General features: G+C 41.5%; 1 protein-coding gene across 3 annotated transcripts in view; it reads left to right on the forward strand.

The window, feature by feature from the left end:
* The window catches only part of COMMD1 (copper metabolism domain containing 1), a 97677-nt gene that overhangs the window by 46304 nt on the left and 32474 nt on the right, over positions 1-18899 (forward strand). The window contains exon 3 of one of the 3 annotated variants that reach the window (XM_044454157.1): positions 56-2812. The exons of the other annotated variants lie outside the window; for them this stretch is intronic. Within the exon in view, the coding sequence (XP_044310092.1) occupies positions 56-82 (27 nt within the window). The 3' untranslated portion in view covers positions 83-2812. Of the gene's footprint in view, positions 1-55; positions 2813-18899 lie in introns of those variants that run through there. 3 annotated transcript variants of the gene reach the window in all.

The following is an 18899-nucleotide window of genomic DNA, read 5'->3' on the forward strand; positions in this document are numbered from 1 at the left end:
TAGGATTTCTAATTCTGATTTTCAGTATTTTTCTTCACATTTGTTATCCTTACAGTTTGACTGTGCAGCCAGAATTCCTTGAAGCTCTGTGAAATCTTTTGAGATACTCCCCCGTAAAGAAAAAGCAACCTATCTTTTGTCCAATAGCAAGGAAATAGAAAAAGCCCTCTAACTAATAAAATGATTTAACACTAAATGTGAAATTCTGTAACATGTCTGAGATTCACATTATCAGGCTTTTGCTGAGGGTCTTTGGTCCCTGTGCTACCAAGTCGTGCAAGTGTTCGTAGCAGCAAACAGCTGGTCTTGTACCAGCAGCTCCAACTGCTGTGCCTACCTTTTAAATTTCCCCACAATATCAAACAGAGTGTTGTTTTCTCTGTTGGGATCTTAAATGTGCTTGTGGGAAAATTAAAATGTGGATAATGGTTGATTGATTGATAGATTGATTTCATTTCTATGCTGCTTATAGTCAAAGGTCTCTGGGTAATTTGCAACAAAGTATAAAAACAATAAAATACAATAGATAGAAACACTAAGAATTAAACATTAATTTAAAATGAAACAAAAGAACATTAAAAGAAAAAATTAAAAGATCCAACCAGAAGTAAAAGAAAGGCACCTGGATCATCATATCATGCCCCTGAATGACCAGGGAGGTCTTTAAATGCCTCTGCAAAGGGGTCATTTTTAACTGACATCAAATGAATTGCAAATTTGGCACCAGGTGGACTACAGCAGGGAGGTTGTTCCAAAGCTGGGGGGCCACCACCAAAAAGGTCCTCCCCTAGTTGCCACTCTCTGAGCCTTTTGAGGAGTTGGTACCAGGAGGGGAAGCCCCAGAGGCTGAGTGTAGTGTCCAGGTAGATTGGGGTTAGGAGCAGTGTATTGACAGGGATTGTGGTCTCAAGCCATGTAGAGCTAGGCTTTAAGACGAGCATCTTGAATTGGGACCAGAAGCATACAGGCAGCCAATGCAACTGGGCCAGAACTGGTCCTATATGGTTGGACCGCTGTGTCACAGTTATTAATGTGGCTGCCTCATTCTGCACCAGCTGCAGCTTCTGAACCATCTTCAAGGGAAGCCCCACATAGATCTGATCTAGAGATTACCATACTGACCTACTCCAAAACACTGAGTAACCCCCACTTAGCAGTTTCATGTAGGTGTTAAATAGCATGGGGGACAGAACAGACCCTTGAAGAACTCCCTGCTGGAGAATTCACAGGGCGGAACAATATTCCTCAAGCACCACCTTCTGGAGATGACTCTCCAAGTAGGAACTGGAACCACTGCAACAGTGTCCCCCACTCCCATCTCGCCCAACTGCTCTAGAAAGATACCATGCTCAATGATATTGAAAGCCACCAATAGGGTTGTACTCCCCCGGCTCACTCCTGGCATAGGGTTAGGGGGACCAAGACTGTTCCGATGTCAAAACCAGACCTGAAGCCCACCTGAAATGGATAATCAGGTTCATTTAAGTGCCTGGAGTGGATTGGTAACTACCCCCTCTAGAACCTTGCCCAAGAAAAGAATATTTGATACCGGCCTGTAGTTCATATTTCCTGGGTCAAGGGAAGGTTTCTTAAGTGGTCTCACTACCACCTCTTTAAGGCAGCATGGAATGACTCCCTCTCACAAAGAGGCTTTGAGGACCTCCTTGGCCCAGCTGGTTATCCCTTCCTTGCTGACTTTTATAAGCCAGGAGGGACAATGTGCTAAAATTAAAGCTATGATAAAACTCAAGCATCGCAAAATACATACTACCTTTAAAGAAAAATGGTGCTTCAGATTGACACTGCACTTTAGCTCAGAAGTGGGGCATCTCTTCGTTTCATTTTTTGAAATGTCACACTACTATGGATTCTCCGTGGGCAATTATTGGGGCACGTCTAAGTAGTTTAACTCCTAAGCAACCTGGGTTATTGAAAATGGAGGTGGCAAGTAGCATGCTTACTTGCTCTTACAAGTCCCTGCCAACCTTCTTTTATGCTTGTGTATGAATAAGGTTCCAACTCACTCCTTCTCTCACGTCTTAACACTTAGCACCTCAGCAATGCTAGTATAGTTCAGAGGTTGCTATAGGAGTGGTGGTAGAAGCTCCAAAAGATCATATTTACAGTAAGTTCTGTGTGTAATTACTTAATTGTGCTGTTCAATGCAGTGTAAGCACTGATACCTTCTTGAATTCCCTAGCTTGAGTTAGATACAACAGTTCTACTGTTTGTAATTATTTATATTTTTCACTCCACTAATGTATTCAAATGACTGATTGTTTCATACATACTTGCATAACGATTATGTGAGCACATGTAAAATTTTACAGGCGATGAGAGTTTCACTAAGGAATTCTAATAAAACAATATGCTTGTAATTTTGTTCCCTTTAGAGAACCTTTTGGATGTAGCACAAGTAAAAAGATCACATTTTAAAATATGGAAATAGCTTTGTAAAATATATAGTGGCAGTTATATCATGAGTTCCTAGTTTTGGGCAACTCTGTACTTGAGACAACAGAACAAGCAGCTACAGATGAGTTGTATGACTAAGGGAACAGTGGATGATGTGGCTGAAATTTTTAATGCAGCTTGAGCAAATTAGATGTCCAATTCCATGGAAATTAGTGGTGATGCTGAAAATCCCATTCCGTCATGATAAAACTCTCTCCATGATCTAACTTTCATAGTATTGGTTGCTCCTGTGGAAATTTTAAAAAAGGATGAGTAGAAATGTGATTGTGAATAAAATCCTTAGTACTGAGTGAGAAACAGTTATTGCAATGTGTAGCAGATCTGTGAATTACAATATGTTTTCTTTAAAAGAAGATTACTGTGTTTTAATACATTATATCTAAAAACCATTTTGGCAATTAACAAAATGTTTCAACATAATAAATATATAATAACTGAAATGCTACCTTTCTGGAATTTGTCAAATGGAAAAAAAAGATAATACTCAGGCTAGAATATTTCAGTATGTGCTTTAATTATGAATATGGAATGGACAGTAATTGCAGAGCTCTTAAGCCACTCCTCAGTGGAATCCATGGTTTGTCTCAGAAGGCACTTCAATGCATGCCTGACTGATGAATAAGTACCCACTTACAGCTACTAGAAATACCAGGAGAACCTTTCTCTGAAAGGTACATTGTGTTGTATGCTACAACAGTGATAACTTGTATAAGACTGTCTTCCTGTTCTGAATCAGTTTCATTACCATAATAATATTAAGTGTGTAGTTTGCATTAATAAGGATTGCTATGCGATGATATGCCTAAAGTATTCTCGGTACTGAATATATATTAAAATATAAATGTCCCTGTCTGAAGTCTTCCAAATGAATATAATACAGAAGGAAGGAACAGAAAAACAAGCATATCCATGCATTAATCCTTCATGCAGTTGCATAATGTTCAGTTACTTGGTGGAATGGCCATCTTGGTAAACACTTTTGGGAGAGGATAAGCAAAATAGAAGCTAGTCCCAGAATTGCAGTTAATCATATTGATTTTAACAAAGAAAAACTCCTCAGGTAGCTACAAAGGTTTCTGGTTTAGGAGTGGTACTTCAATTGTTTTTCCTCACCAGTATTTAAGATGATGTGTGCCAGAGTACATAGTTTGCATGATTTCATTAGAAGAATGTAATTTTCTAATTGCCGCATTCCAGTTTCCCTAAGATTCTATCACAAGCTTATTTCTGAAAAGTTCAGTCTTATCGCTTGGCAGGAAGGGACTAAAGAACCATCTAAAAAATAATATCCACAAACAAGAGTCATTATCTTGCTAAGTATCCTGCATAGTCTACCTCTCTAAACTTGTTCTCTTTCTAAAGATTTCCTGCTAAAATGTTCTGCATTTTAAAAGTGCCACTTTCACAAACAACTTTGACAGGATAGTCTGTAGTAGCAAAAGCATTAGTAAATCGAGCTGCAATTTCCCTCGCGGGGCTTCCTGTCCCCTCGAGACCAGGCCTAGAGTGCTTATACCTGGCGGTGGGTGACCAAGACAGATTGGGGATTCTGCTGGTGTACCGTGCACCCTTCTACCCATCAGACTCCCTGCCTGAACTGACGGAGATCATCTCAGACCTGGTGTAGAAGACCCCCAGGCTGTTGGTCCTGGGGGACTTCAGTCTCCATGCTGAGACTGTTTTGACTGGGGCGGCTCAGGTCTTCATGGCTACCATGATGATCATGGGGCTGTCTCAACATGTCATGGGCCCAACCCATGAACGAGGTCACACACTGGACCTGGTTTTCTCGATGGGACAGGAAGAGGGTGATTTGAGTGTGAGGAATTTGCGTCTGACTCCCTTGTCATGGTCAGATCACTTCCTCGTGAGGTTTGAGCTCAGAGCTGGCCTTTCCCTCTGTAAGGGTACGGACCCTATGATAACATTATAAACCTCAAAAGGCTCATTTAGACGTTCAGTGTATCTGCACAGAAAAAGTGTGATTCTGAAGCTCTCACACATAAGATCTTCAACATGATTGTCATGCAAATTCTATGGCTATGTATTTGCAGAACTTAGCATCATGAGCTTCAGAGCTGAGGGTTTTTTTTCTTGATGAAGAACAGTGACTAGAACCTAGAGAGAGGTACATATGCACATAACAGAACACAACCATGTGTGCCAGGGAGTGGTGGTCAATATTTCCCCCTGGTAGGTGCCCCTTCTATCTCATGTGTTTTTCTTGAGGGCTGCTGCTATCATTGGGATGCTGAAAATGCCCTGAACAGACATGACAGATTATGAACACTGCTTTGGTTGTATTTATATCCATCACTCTTTTTAATAGTATCAGCAATAGCAGTCAAGCTTTCCAGGCAGTGATTAGCTTCTGTCCTACAGCACTGCTGGTGCATGTTCTTCAATTTTCTCTCCGTGCCTGCCTCTCCCCAAACGCTCATGTATCTGGATCTGGTAGTTCATTTACCAAGCCTTCTTGCTTTGTGATACTGCTGTTTAATTTTAGATTGGTCCACAGTAAGATTGGTTCTTCTTCATGGGCCCCCTGTATCATACATATGAGAACTGCACCTACTTGGAGCCTTGATTCAGGAAATGTCCGTAGCTGAGAAACTTTTGGTGAGAATCTCCCATGTACTGATAGCAGGTTCCCATCTATTCCTTCAGTTTCTCTTTGACTACCATTATGGTCTTGAGACTGAGAGGATTGGAACTGATGTTGGTACCAATCCTATCCATGCCTGTCTGTAATAATCCAGACACTGATGGTGGGTGGTTTTTGTGAATGCACAGGTGACCACTTGAAGCCCCACAGTTACAGGTAAGCAGCCTGCCTTTCTTCTTTGCAATCTCTGTACATCACTCATATAGGTGATGATCAAGCTGACTTGCCAGAGGTGAGCTGGTGTCCTTATTGTAAGATAGAGGAGAAAACTGTTCAGCTGAAAGAGCAATCAGCCCTGGCTTTTTTATAAAGGTGCATGGCGTGAACAAGGTGGCCACTCAGTTTTCATCTGTAAGCAAAACTCCTTGAACAGAAGCAGTCAGTGTGGCTACTGTGCATGTGGAGTGCACTTGAATCAGTGTATCTAGTTGAATTCCCACAATCTAATAAGATATCCCTATAGTCTGTATCACCCAGGACAACAGTGACCGTGGAAACACTGGGAGTCCTTTGTTTTTACCACGTAGCTGAGGAAAAGTCTCCTTTCTGAAGGATTGTGATCTTGCCTTATAAAAGGCAAGCACCCTTCTTAAGACAGGGGTCTTCATAGTTGCTTCAAGTGATGTGGTGGGTGAAGGGAAGAAGGAAGGAAGGTAACACTGATTGATATGGAATTCAGGTACTACTTTAGGTTTAAGGGAAGTGTCTGGCCTGAGTACAACTCTGTCCTTATGGAAGATGAAGTATGGGGAGTCAATGCAAAGTGCTGCATAGCAACCAAGAAGGCTACTTTCCAAAATAGCAAGCAAAGGTCTGTCATAGCCATGGGCTCCAAGGGTTTTAAAATGACAGAGAGGCTCCAGTGCTGTATGAGTAGTTTCACTAGAGGGGCAACACTGCACACCCCTCATAAAAATTGCCTACCCATCAGTGTGAGAAAACAGTAATTTTCAACTACAATATGAAAAGCTGAAATGGCAACCAAATAGACTTTTAGAGAAGAGACTTTTAACCCCTTTTGAAATCATAATAAACAGAAACATAGAACACAACAAAAGGTACAAGCATAAGGGTTGTATCCCTTTGATTATGCAAAGGAAGGATGAGACTTGCATGAGAGGCCCTCATAGTAGATCTTCTGGCTGCCTCCTGGATTGCCTGAACTGCAGTGAGGGCCATGGTTGGGTTAATGCAGGCTCCAAGCCATTATCCTGAGCATCCACAGGTCTGGGTGTCAGATCCAACCTTGATCCTGAGTAAGGTGGTCCTGGGTTTAGAGCTGGGAGAACACAGGATGGTGGTCCTGGGTGACTATAATTTCCATGTTGAGGCTGCCATGAACTCTTATGATATCAATGGAGCTGTCTTGGTTTGTCATCATTTCACTCTTGCAGGGGTGGGGGGGAGGGTCCATTTGGATGATCCAATCCAAGAGACTGATAGGATCTGATGGATTTCTTGGGAAGTTTCCAGCCAAGGCCCACATTGAGACAAAGAGGGCGCAGACTTAGTCACACCCAGTGCTATAGGACATGCTCTGCACACTGGAGAAGTGTGGTTGATGAAACAGACTCTATGTCAGCTACAGCACAAATGCCTAAGACTTCAAAGACTCCGAAGTTCCTCCAGCTGAGGTGTCTGATATTGCCATCTATCTATTTTTGTGCGAACAGTTTCAGTTACTGCAGTCTGATCTCATGAGCAAGGTGCTTGCAACAGTATGACCAATGGTTCGTTCTTTCAGTGACTGAAAGTGTGCCTCTCCTGATAAATAAAGCTTGCTGGGGGGGGGGATTGCTGAATGAATCCGGGGAGTAGTAAGCACATCTCTATATGCATGGGTAGTTCCTGTTGTCCTTAAGGAGGCAGTATTGGGACCATTTCCAAACAAACTTCAACAATGATGCCAGTTGTAAATATCACCTGTTTGGGTAAGGTGCTTGAGAGGGTTGTGACAGAGCAACTGTAAGCACTCTTAAAGAATGCTGATTATTTGGACCCATTTCAGTCTGAGTTCGAACCTGGTTTTGTGACTCAGTCAGCTTTGGTCACTGATGGATTATCTTTACTGGGAGAGGTACAGGCGTGTGTGACCCTGTAGATTCTCCTGGATTGACTCCATGGAGTAAGGATTGGAGGCACTGTGTTATGGCGCTTCCAGTTTTAACTGCAGGGTTGATGTCAGAATATAACACTGGGTGACTGTTCCTCTGACTCTTGACAATTGACCTGTGGAATTCTGCAAGATAGCATTATGTCCCTAATGTCGTTTAACATCTGTATGGAGCTACTGGAGTAGCCATTCATTGATTTGGAGCCAAGTGCCATCACTCTGCTAATGAAACATATCTCTGTTTCCTTGTGGCAGCTAAATCAGGAGAGGCTGTGCAAATCTGGATTCAGTGATGATGGGTTGGAAATTGAAAATTTTCAGTAAATCAAATCTGAATCCTGGCAAGATGGAAGCCCTATAAATGAATGGCTCCTGAATCCAGCAGATAGGAATTTTGCCTCTTCTGGATGAGGTTGCACTCCCTTTGAAGAGCAGTTTTGTGGTCTGCAGGTGCTCTTAGATCCATCACTGGCACTGGAATTCCAAGTACTATAGCAACTCAGAATGCCTTTTACCATTTGTGATTGTTTTGCCAGCTACATCCTTTCCTGGATGGGTATAGCTTTGTCAGTGATACAGGAGCTGGCAACCTCACAACTGGATTACAATGTGTTATATGTGGAGCCGCCCTTAAAACTCCTCCGGAAGCACTAACGCAGCTTAGCCACACCTCAACCACACCCCTTTTAGCAAGCAGCTCCCTTGCCAAGGATCTGCATTGGCTGCCTGCTTGCTACCAGGTCAAGTTTAAGATTCTAGTACTGGTATACAAAGCCCTGAACAACTTGGGACTAGGATACCTGAGAAAGTGCTTTCTCCTTCACCAGTCTACCCCAGCCGTTAAGGTCAGTGGAGGACCTTCTCCTGGTGGTTCCACATGTACCCATGGTCCCGCTGGAGCCCACCAAGATAACAGCCTTCAGTGTAGCAGCCCCATTTCTATGGAATTCCCTGCCTCTTGAAGTCAGGCAGGCATTAACACTGGGCTATATTTGGTGCCTCCTGAAAATATCCTTGTTCCAGGAAGCCTTTCTTGCTGACTAGCTATGGTTTTAATGTTACTTTGTTTTTAATGTATTGCTTTTATTCATTCATCTATTTTAACTTTACACTGTTCACCATTCTGAAATCTATTTGGCCAGGGAAGTATATATACATACTGTAAATTTTTTTAAAAATAAAATTATAAAAACAGTCTAATGCTGATAAATGATGGTGTGATCTTCTGAATGAAACAGGAATCCTGCAGTGGGAAGTGGAATATGAATACGGAAGACATAAATATAAGCAAGAGGCATAGACTTATAAATCATAGTCTATGCCTCTTGCTTATATTTATGTCATCTGTATGCCACCCAGTTGTGCCACAGCACCTCTGGGCGGCTCACAACACAAAATAAAAATGGAATAAAACATAATAAAAACCAAAATATATTACACATTAAAAACAACAATAAAATACAGTAAAACATACAAAACAAAGGTCTGTGGCACTTACTTATTGAAATTGCTTTTTTAAAAGGCTAAACTAAAATGCAGGTAGCTATCTGGGAAAAAGCACAGTTCAACAACACCAAGTAAGGTGTTAAAGTAATCAAATTATCCTATGTGCCAACAGTGGTTATCAGCCTGTCTGATAATTGCTGACCATGCAGGACATCAGATTGAAATACATCTCATTATTAATTATGAATGCAGTACACACTTCAGGATGAAAGTTCCTGACTTGTATGAAAACTGACTATTAACAAGCAGGGCAGTTTTATGTTCTAAGCCTATTGTTTGAACATTTCATCTGCATCTCTGCTACCGATTTGCCCTCTTTAAAAGTTTTTTAAAGGCTTTTTAGGACTTACGTATTTTTAAAGTTTTCACTGGCAGGCAAAGAACTTTCAGTATTGCAGAGCCTTCACTGCAGGTCCTAAAATTGTAGACCTAAGCTGAGATGTAATTTTTCACCAAGATTGGTAACTGGTTTATCTAATTGGTTTTTACTGGACTGTACATATTGTCATGTGTGTGCATATGTATACACCCTTTTGGGTATTCTTAGTGGAAAACAAACTGATACATCTATTAAAACAAGTGGAGTCTTGCATCTGTTTGGGAATGCACACCCAAATACATCTCCAGATGGAAGTCCCTTACCTTCCCTGCATTGCTTTCAGTGAACTATGTGCTTGAGTGAACATCTGAGTGCTTTTTCCATTGAATGTAACACAGTGCAAGTAGAACATTCGTTCTCTGTTGTGCACTTGCGTAAGTAACCTTTTACTCTGGGTTCAACTGAAGGGGGAGTTGAATTCTGAAAGACATCCTCTCGGATCCTTTCCCTTTCTCTCTCTTGCCCCAACTACACAGTGCCTTTGAGCAACAGCCCATTTTGCTGCTTAAAAGATCTGTTGCCACTAAGCAAACTCTTCTTTTGCCCAGCCTCTTTGCGGATCAGGCAGGCAGGAGAATTACAGCACAAACCATCCTGCCTAACAGCTGTGTCATACCCACCCACCCACCCCCACCCCGGCCAGGCAGCAGTACAACAAAATGTGCAGCCTTCATCTCAGGGGCCATATCTTCCCAACCAGGGTTCCACTGTGATTCCTCTCCCTTTTCCTCAGTCACTGTTTGTTGGATTGCTTCCGAGCTTTTGTGCAGTTTCCCCCCATTCTTAAAAGTTGAAATGCCTCTCTTAAGGCTAAGTTACCGGCAATAAGAGCTTTAAACTATAGTAAGTTGACATTTCAAGCCCCACCTATCACTACAATACAGCCTTCAAGAGCTTCTCTGAAATGCAGTGTGGCGCTTGAAGAAATCCAGCACCCTCCTGTTTCAGACTACTTGTGCTCCTTTATCTGAAGTGCCAACCCCCACCAACTCTAATACCACATCTGCATAATCAGACTTATACTTCCATTGTTTATTAGCAACATGAGAGCAGCAGAGATATGGAATCTTCCATCAATTCAGGTGGGTTAGGTTTGGTTCGGTTTGGTTTGGTTTTTAAACCATGATTTTCTAACCCTGGCCGAGTTCCTCCCCCATTAGATACATTTGTGCCTTTTGCATGTACATGTATGCCATTCAGTTCTGGGTTGAACTTTGCTTTCAGAATTGATTTCAAATGAAAAGCATCACGCAGTTATTATGAATAAATAAATGCAAAGCATCCTGTTTCAAAATGCAGAAACAGTGCCTCACACTTGCATACATGAATAGGCAACTCATCTGATGGACGGATATCTGGATTTATGGATATACTTTATTTTTGTATAGAACTTAGAAATCTTCCAGTTACAAACAGATGCAAAGGGGTTAAGTGAGCATTTTGTGCACTTAGAGCTAAGGACCAGGGTTTTTATGAACATTTGCTCAGCCCAGGAACTTGTTTTCCCTATCAGAAATGAACTCACAGTCCTTTCGCATTTGGAAAAAGATTCACAGCTGGTTTTGTCCAAAGCCTTTTTCACTTAGATCAGCCTAATTTAATGAGGAAAGAGTTCTTTAAGGTATGATCACTGTGAAACTGTTGAGAATCAGAAACTCTTGCCAAACTACTGCATATCTCCCTGTGTTCCACCAATAGATCAAATCTACTTCTGACCATCCTTCTTGGCCTATAGCCATCCATTGCATCTGAGCATGCTGGAGACTGCAGGTGGCTCCCTGATTTCTTCTATCTGTAAGGGAGGCAGTATGGCATGGGTCCTCAAACTATGTTCCGGCCCGCCACGTGGGTGAGAGGTGGTGGCTTGCTCCCTGGAGATGGTTTTGAACTTGCTGGGAGATCTCCCAACGTGTCCAAAACCATCTCTGAGGGAGCAAGCCACCACCTCTGTGTTGAAAAAGTTTGAGGACCCCTGCAGTATCGTTGCCCTGACCATATGAACAGCAGCCATTCCATCTGTGGCTGCTAAAGTGAAACAAGATCAAGTTAATTGGTATAAGAGCAAAGAAGACTTTTAAAATTATTTTTGTCAGCTTTTAAGAGGTTATTTAACTGAAAAATAAGAGATACAGGTATAAACTGTTCTGTAGATATTTTAGTTTAGTTTAGTTCATGGTTGCTCAACCTACGGCCCGCAGGCTGAATCTGGCCTGCCTCAGAGGTTTTGAACTCACCCTGCGTGTGCCTGCACCCACCACCTCCCACCTTGCCCCATGCATGGAGAGGCGGTGACTTGCTCGCGCGGAGATTGTTTTGCACTCGCTTGGAGAAAACAATCTCCAAGCGAGCAAGCCGCTGCATCACGCTGCATCGCGGCATGTGCCTGCCCCCGCCTCCCCTACCCTCCCCTCCCCTCGCTGTGCGCCCCTGCCCATGCCTCTCCTGCACGCCCACCCCCACCTCAGCACACACGCCTGCGCACCCTGCCCCCAGCCCCTCGCTGGCTGGCATGCCCTGCCGGCCCCACCTTTACGGCCCGCACCCAGCACCGGCACCTTTCAACCGGCCCCCTGGTGAAAAAGTTGGAGGACCCCTGGTTTAGCTTATTGACACTTCTGGCATTAGCAATCTTATATTTCTGGAGAATATTCTGTAGGGATGTCTGTATTATAGAAGTCCAGTTTCTTGGGAAAACAAGATAGGCATGCCACTAATATAATTTTGAGTTCTGTGTTGTATAAGCCTGATGGAAGAACTAAAGTATGTGATTTAAATACCTAATTGTAAGTACAGTGAAAATGAGCTTGAACAAACCAAAGTGGATGCAAGTCTGCAATTTGTATGCATATATCTTAGAGTGAGTCGCACTGAACATTATTTTTAATAGACATGTATAAGATTGCATTGGAAGTTAACAAAATTAAGCATTTATTTTTGAACTAGATTGCAGTCTTCCTGGTTCCTCTGAGAATTCTCATGCTCCGCCTGGAATACTGGACTGTACATATTTACTGAATGGTATTTGGACTATTGAGCAGATGACTTTTTTAAAGTCAGTATGGTGCAATACATTAAAACTTACTGATTCCTAATGAAATTTAAATGTGTTTGTGTGTTTATAGAATTATTACAATGTTTTAAACTACAAAGCAAGATATGTTTATTTGTAGTTCATTGTATTTGAAAATTTCTCTTTAGAATGAGACAATCAGGAAACATTTAAATGCCCATGTAATGTTGGCTCCTGCCAGTGCTTTTGAACAGAGTGATGTGGAGTCCCCAATGTGGTATCTCAAAGCACCAGTGGTTGCCTCTCTGCACTAGAGCCTTTAACAGAGCCTGTTCTTTTTTGAAACAATTATTCCAGAAAGTTCACTTAAAGTAGTCTCTCTGAGCTGTACAGATCTGCCTGTTTGCTGATCTTATTCATTGTTTGCTGTTCATGCCCACTTTCTTCCTGATCGGTAGCAGCAGCCTGTTGCAAGACTCATGGTAGCTTAGCTATGCCAGAGCTAAGCCACTGTAGAGGGGGTTTGCTGGAGGAATCCCAGAAACCTGGAGTGAAAGACAGTGATTCAGTGATGAAGTTGGAAGTTTAGGTGCTCATTATAAATATCCCTATAGCACACTCCCAAGGGAAATCCAAAATTGCAGGCAGCCATATTGATCCACTGCAATAAACCATTTCTTCAGAGGAGACAGACTTTTCTAAAGTTAATGGGTCTCTACAGTCTATTCAAGACCAACCCTCCAAATATATTCCATGTTATCAGGAGCAACAAAAAGTAATTTTTTCACAGCTTAACTCAGAGGAACAGGGAATACTGTGGGAATTGGCAGGTGATGTCCACATCCCTGCTGTTAAAAGTTGCTGTCACTTTTTGGCCGAAAAGGTAGAAAATGGATGGAGTTTGAGTGCAACGAGGAAGAACAAGATGGAAATGGGGATGGAGGGCGAGTTAAGAACCCAATGCATCTGTTTACCCTCCTGTTTCTGTGTGTCCTGGGGCATGTGGGGAGGGGAGATGGTTGGCAGAAAGTTTGCCTTCTGTTTAAATGGGGGTTCTGTAGCAGAGAAAAATAATGCAAATGAGTGTGACTGTGTTTGGAAGGCCACCTCTCAGTTTTTGGGGCATGTTACTTACTATAACTATAAACCTGTTATTTTTACAACAACATCAGGACTGGGTAATTCAGGTTGGCAGTTGCAGCCTGTAGTTGTAAATACTGTTGTATCATAAAACAAGGAACTAGACACAGTATCCATGATTATATTTTGGCTAAAATTAGTTAATGTATTTGCCAGCAAGTTTCTAGAAAGAAAGGTTTTTACAGTTTCGAAACCAGACAATCAATTTATATTACCCAGTTTTTAGGAGCCTGGCCTTTATGGCAGTGAAGATTGGAGCCAGTGTGGCATGGTGGTTAGAATGTTGGACTGGGGACTTGGGAGATCCAGTTTCTACTCCCCACTTGACATGAGGTTCACTGGGTAACTTTGGACCAGTCATAGATTCTTAGCCCAACCTACCTCATAGGTTGTGCAGAAGAGGCTACGCAAGCTGTCTTGGATTCGTCACTAGAGGAAAGAGGCTGGATATAAATGTTGTGGTTGATGATGATGATGATGATGATGATATCCCACAATTGTTAGCACTAAATGCATTAATTAATTAATGGTTATTGTATTGTATCCAGTTGGAAGTTTTTGTCTGAATAATATCTGAATAATTTTAACTAATTGGAACCACAAATTTAGCAGTCCACTAGTCAGAAGCAGCATACCTCTGAATATCAGATTCTGAAAACAAAGAAGGAGATTTGTTTTCATGCCTTGCTTGTAGGCATGCCAGAAGCAACTAGGCAGAAACAAGATACTGTTCTAAGTGGGACCAGGTTTGATGTTACCATCCCTTGCTCAGGACTTGTGTTTGTATACACATCTGCTAACTACTTCTCTGTGTATATAGAGTAAAGCCTACTGAAATATGCATAGGAGAGGGAGATTTTATTTAAATTCTAGAGGCTCCTCTTACCACTGCAGCCTTGGATCTGTTCTGCCAGAGGACAAGGAACTATGCGCCTATAATTGCTGACCTACAAACTAGTGCATTTACCAAAATACGCTGGAGCACACCATGTATAATTTCAGGAATGTAACCTAAGAAACAAGTGCCCTTGTAATGTACTTGGGAGAGAACAACAGAGAGGAGATCAGATCTTCTTTGTCTAGAAAAGTAAATGAAAGCAATTTACAGGTTAACTATTGAAAGTTGCCCTTAGAAGGGAGTGGCAGAAAAGGAATGAAATAGCTGTAGGACAAAGAAGGCTGAATGGTGATGTCTCAGCATTTAGAGGAAAAAGAAGGAAACTGAAGCAGTAGAAATTAAGAAATTTATGGATATATATCATAAACATTCTTGCGCAGATAGTTCCTTTGAATAGCTGTGAGTCAGTGTGACTTAAATTTTACATAGCTTACATTATTTTATTCTGTTTTAAAAGTAAATAGTCTCTTCACTTTACAAAGCCAAAAAGGAGGCATGTACAATCTGAGACATTGGTTTAAAATGGGGTGGGGAGCAGTTTTGGGGTGGAAGCTATATAACTTTCCCAGCTTCTCATAGGCTAGATGATGTCATGGAGCATGGCCACATTGTCTCTTCTACCCTTCAGGAATGTAACCAACCCAGGAGGTCATCTGTTTTCCCAAGAGGTGAGCACTCATGCTCAGTAAAGATGCCCCAGCTAAGGAAGCAACTTGAAGAGCAATTCCTCCACCTCCCTCAGTCAGGGGACACTTCACCCATAGCATGTCCTCCCCAGTGCAGAAATCTACAGCATAGACTAGTTATCATATGGCACGTGTCCTCCCATAAGGAAGGCCACCTCCTTGGTGCGAGGGGTGGTGCAAGCTCCTCCCAGTACCAGCAGGGTTCCCTACCACTTGCTCCACACTGTTTTTGCCAAGCCCCACCTCTTGAAGAAATCCAAGAAGGCTCCATGGTTTAGAATAACCTTCCATAATCTAGTGTGCCAGGTATAATTAATATGATTCCCAGCAAACATGGAAACTGATGTTGGCCAGGGGTGATAAAAGCTGTAGTCCAACACATATAGAGAGCACCAGTAGGAAGAAGGCTAGTTTAGAACATGGATGTCAGACTAAAATGCTCTGTAAGGCAAAGTTCTTCATCCAGTGAATTCCTAGGGCCAAATATTTTTTACCACAAACCTAATTTCACTTACATCTGATACAAACCCATCAATTTTACTTCAACAAAACGTGTGCTTTGTTATGGCTTTCAGGCCCCAATAAACTGTCCCACATACTAAAAGACAGCTATGAACAAACTAAACATTTGTCCAGTTTACACAACCGGTTTCCCCAAGGGTTCAAAACACACCTTAACTGATTATGCCCCTCCAGAGTGCTTGTATATGCTGCCCAGTAGCTAAACAAATAATGGAACTTCAGTTTATGGCTTGATGATGATCATCATCATTCCTTTCATTTCTATATTACCCCACAGCTGAAGCGTTCTGATATGATTTGAGACTCTGGATCTCTGACTTGTCCCCCAACAAACCAAAAAAATAGAGAATGATTTATTGTTAAATTATTTGTCTGGCTTGTTAGGAAAAAGATAAGCCAGAAGTCCAGGTCTGCACATTAAGCTGAATAACCATCTGTGCATTGCTTAGTTGCTCCTAGTTTTAGTGGGAGCAGTCAAGCAGTTTTATGAGCATGGTGCTCATAAACAAGAAGTGCTTATCATGTTGTATAAACCCTCCAATTATGTAAATCATGCTTTTTTAAAAAAAGCATGCTTAATGCTGCCACTCTATAATGAAGTATAGGCTTTGCCACAGTGTGACCAAAACAAGATGTACCTTTCAACAAACTGTTTGTAATTAAAGGGTTTAAAGGATTCCCTACAGTTCCATGGAAGGGGAGAGATTAGGCTATGGACCATGCCAAACATTAAGAAGATTTTTGCTAGCTAGTATGAACACATGGCTCCTAATCATTATTAAAAGGTTAATCCACATTTTAGTGGAATTTGTTTTCTAAAGTTCTTTCATAAATGCCCAATTAAATATGCAGGCATGAAATAGGGCACCTGTTTGTCTGATAATCTGCCTGATATGCCAATATTTAGTAGTGTTTTTTAGTATGAAGTGAGGGGAAAATTGTCACCTGTTTAATTTGTGCATTTTAGGCATGAAAAAGTGGAGAGCCTCAGATACTGCTTTGACTGAACATTTAGTTTCCTAGTACTGATTCATCTCCCTCTGTGATTTACCATGCATTTTAAAGGGAGGGTAGCAGAGATGCAAAAATATTGACAAAACATTATGCCAGCAAGATTTTCTCTGAACCAGTTTGGAAGGTAAAAAAAGGAGAGAAGGGGGTCCTCAGAATGCCAGCAACAGGAGGGAACCTGTTTTTGATGGGGCAGCGCCAAGTCTCTGTCTCTTCTGCTAGACCACTGCAGCTTAAGAGTGCAGTAAGCCAAATTGCACTTGAGAGTGTGCTGTGGCTGAGAGAGCTAATGGAATTGAGAATGAAATGAAGTGGGAACTAAAGCAGGAGCAAGAGGGAAATTTCAGTGAGGTCACTCCAGCAGTAGCCCACTTGGGAAACAGAGGAACATCATTCTTTGCTCCGTGGCAACCTTTTGGCATTAGGGACATTTAGCGGTGATAAAGCTCTACATTTTGGCAGGTTATAAATTGGTTCCCATTTTGTCTCTGAGTAATGTTGATCATTCTATACCAGTGTTTCAGTAAGTTAGCCAAGGATGTCTGGTATTGGGAATGGAATGCCTAAAAACTTCCTAAATTGCTTCTCATGATATGATAAGAATTATCATTGCATACCTTATATAAACTATAGCAGCTTCTATACTATAATGCCTACAGGGCACCTAAAGACTGGTACTTCTGTTCATATGCACAAGTCAATAGCAAAGATGTTATCTATACAACACAACACCTTGTTTGATCATAGCTGGCCATTTTGATAGCATTTGTCTTTTGCCTGAAATGCTGCTAGGCAGCTTGGTAAGCGGCCAATAACTCCATTTGAAGTTGTTCCCATGGTGTGTTTGTAAACTTTGAAGAGTTATACATTCTTATTGGATAGATTGTGTTCTTTGGCAATGGGCCACATCAGAAAATGGTACATTTTCTGCTTAATGTTTGTTCAGATCTTATATAAGTAGGATGTACTGAAACGTTCAGCCTTTTTCCATCTCTTTTAAAAAAGGGAAGTTTTCAAAGGAATTGCTAGTCAAGACAAAATTATATACATTGGGAGAGAAAATTCAGCCTCTAAGTTTCATGTGCTCTATTATTTTAGGCAAATACATTTGGTATGAATAGTTTAATTAATATTGTTGTGTGGTGTTGGCAGTGGAGGGGGAACATCGTAATTCTTCAAGAAAAAACGTGAAAACAAAAGCCAAATACATGTTACTCAATTTTTTTTAAAAAAGATGTATAAGTAGAACTGCATACGCTATTGTTTTTCGTTGTGGTCTCTGTACTTTCACACATATGGGTGCTGCACCTGCGTAGTGCCTATTTTTGGGAAGCTCTCAGCTCTAACGGTTTTTGGCAAGAACTCCAAGACACACAAACACATGTGCGCACATGCACACCATCATCTGACATTTGGTAGTAAATATACCATAATAAAGAACAGCTGGAATCGCTACACCAAATAGCAATGTAGCACTAAACTTAGCTGACCCAGATGGCCTATGGAAGTGGAGGGGCTATGCAATATAGTTGAGGCTTCAGAGCTCCCTCCACCCCTCCCCAGCACACGCACGCGTGCACACACACACACAGTGCTCCTGTTCAGACATGCTCTTTTTCTCAACAAGCAAGATGGCTTTGGCCATGCCAAAACATTAGCCTCCCTTTGTAGCTTCCTAAAAAGGCCCAGGGGGTGGGGGGAGATGTACTGCCAATTTACTTACCAGTGTTGTAGATCAGTGGTAAGAGGGAATCTCCCTATGCCTTTTAAATAGCTATTTGACATACTGAGCTTGGACCTTGGGTCCTTAGAAAAAGAGAGAAACTTTGTAATCTGCATGGAGGAAAGGGTTTTTGACATGCTTAGAGGCATTCTGCATGAAACATCGAGATGCAATTTAACCTATTTTGCAGTAACTATGACTGAGAACTAGCGGTGAGAATTCCCAGGCCATGTCTGTCTGTCTGTCTGATTTATTTATTTATTTAAAGTTTTTATATGGCATCCAATACCAAAGTCTCTGGATGGCTTACAGAAAACAAAAAATGTTCTGGCAATACAGTATGTAAGTATATAAATTTGGGTCCATTTTAACAGGTACATTTTTTTTAGATGTGCAAGTATTTACACTCAGCCATTTTCCTTCATGTGAGGGTTCAAGAAGGTTGTAGTTTTCCTCAGAGTCTTGTTCTTTCATAAATTAGTCTGCCTCAACTCTACCTGTCCCTTTCTATGAGCAAGTGGGAATGCAAACACTGGACGACATTATAAGCTTCTGTGCCTTGGTATTTGCCTTGGGAAGTATGGGCATAACAGCTAATTACATTGTTGTCCTGTGCTCAGTAACTTTCATAACCCTAGAAGGATGGGGAAAATAACTTAAGAAGTAATAATACAGAGATAATAAAAGCAACATATCTTTTGGAGGTGATGTGTTTAAAGAGAAAATCTGATGGATTTTTAAAAATTTCACCTTCGTTTAGTGTTAATTAAA

This window comes from Varanus komodoensis, unplaced genomic scaffold, assembly GCF_004798865.1.
Source record: "Varanus komodoensis strain SLA01 unplaced genomic scaffold, ASM479886v1 scaffold7_3, whole genome shotgun sequence".
NCBI classification, from domain to species: Eukaryota; Metazoa; Chordata; class Lepidosauria; order Squamata; family Varanidae; genus Varanus; species Varanus komodoensis.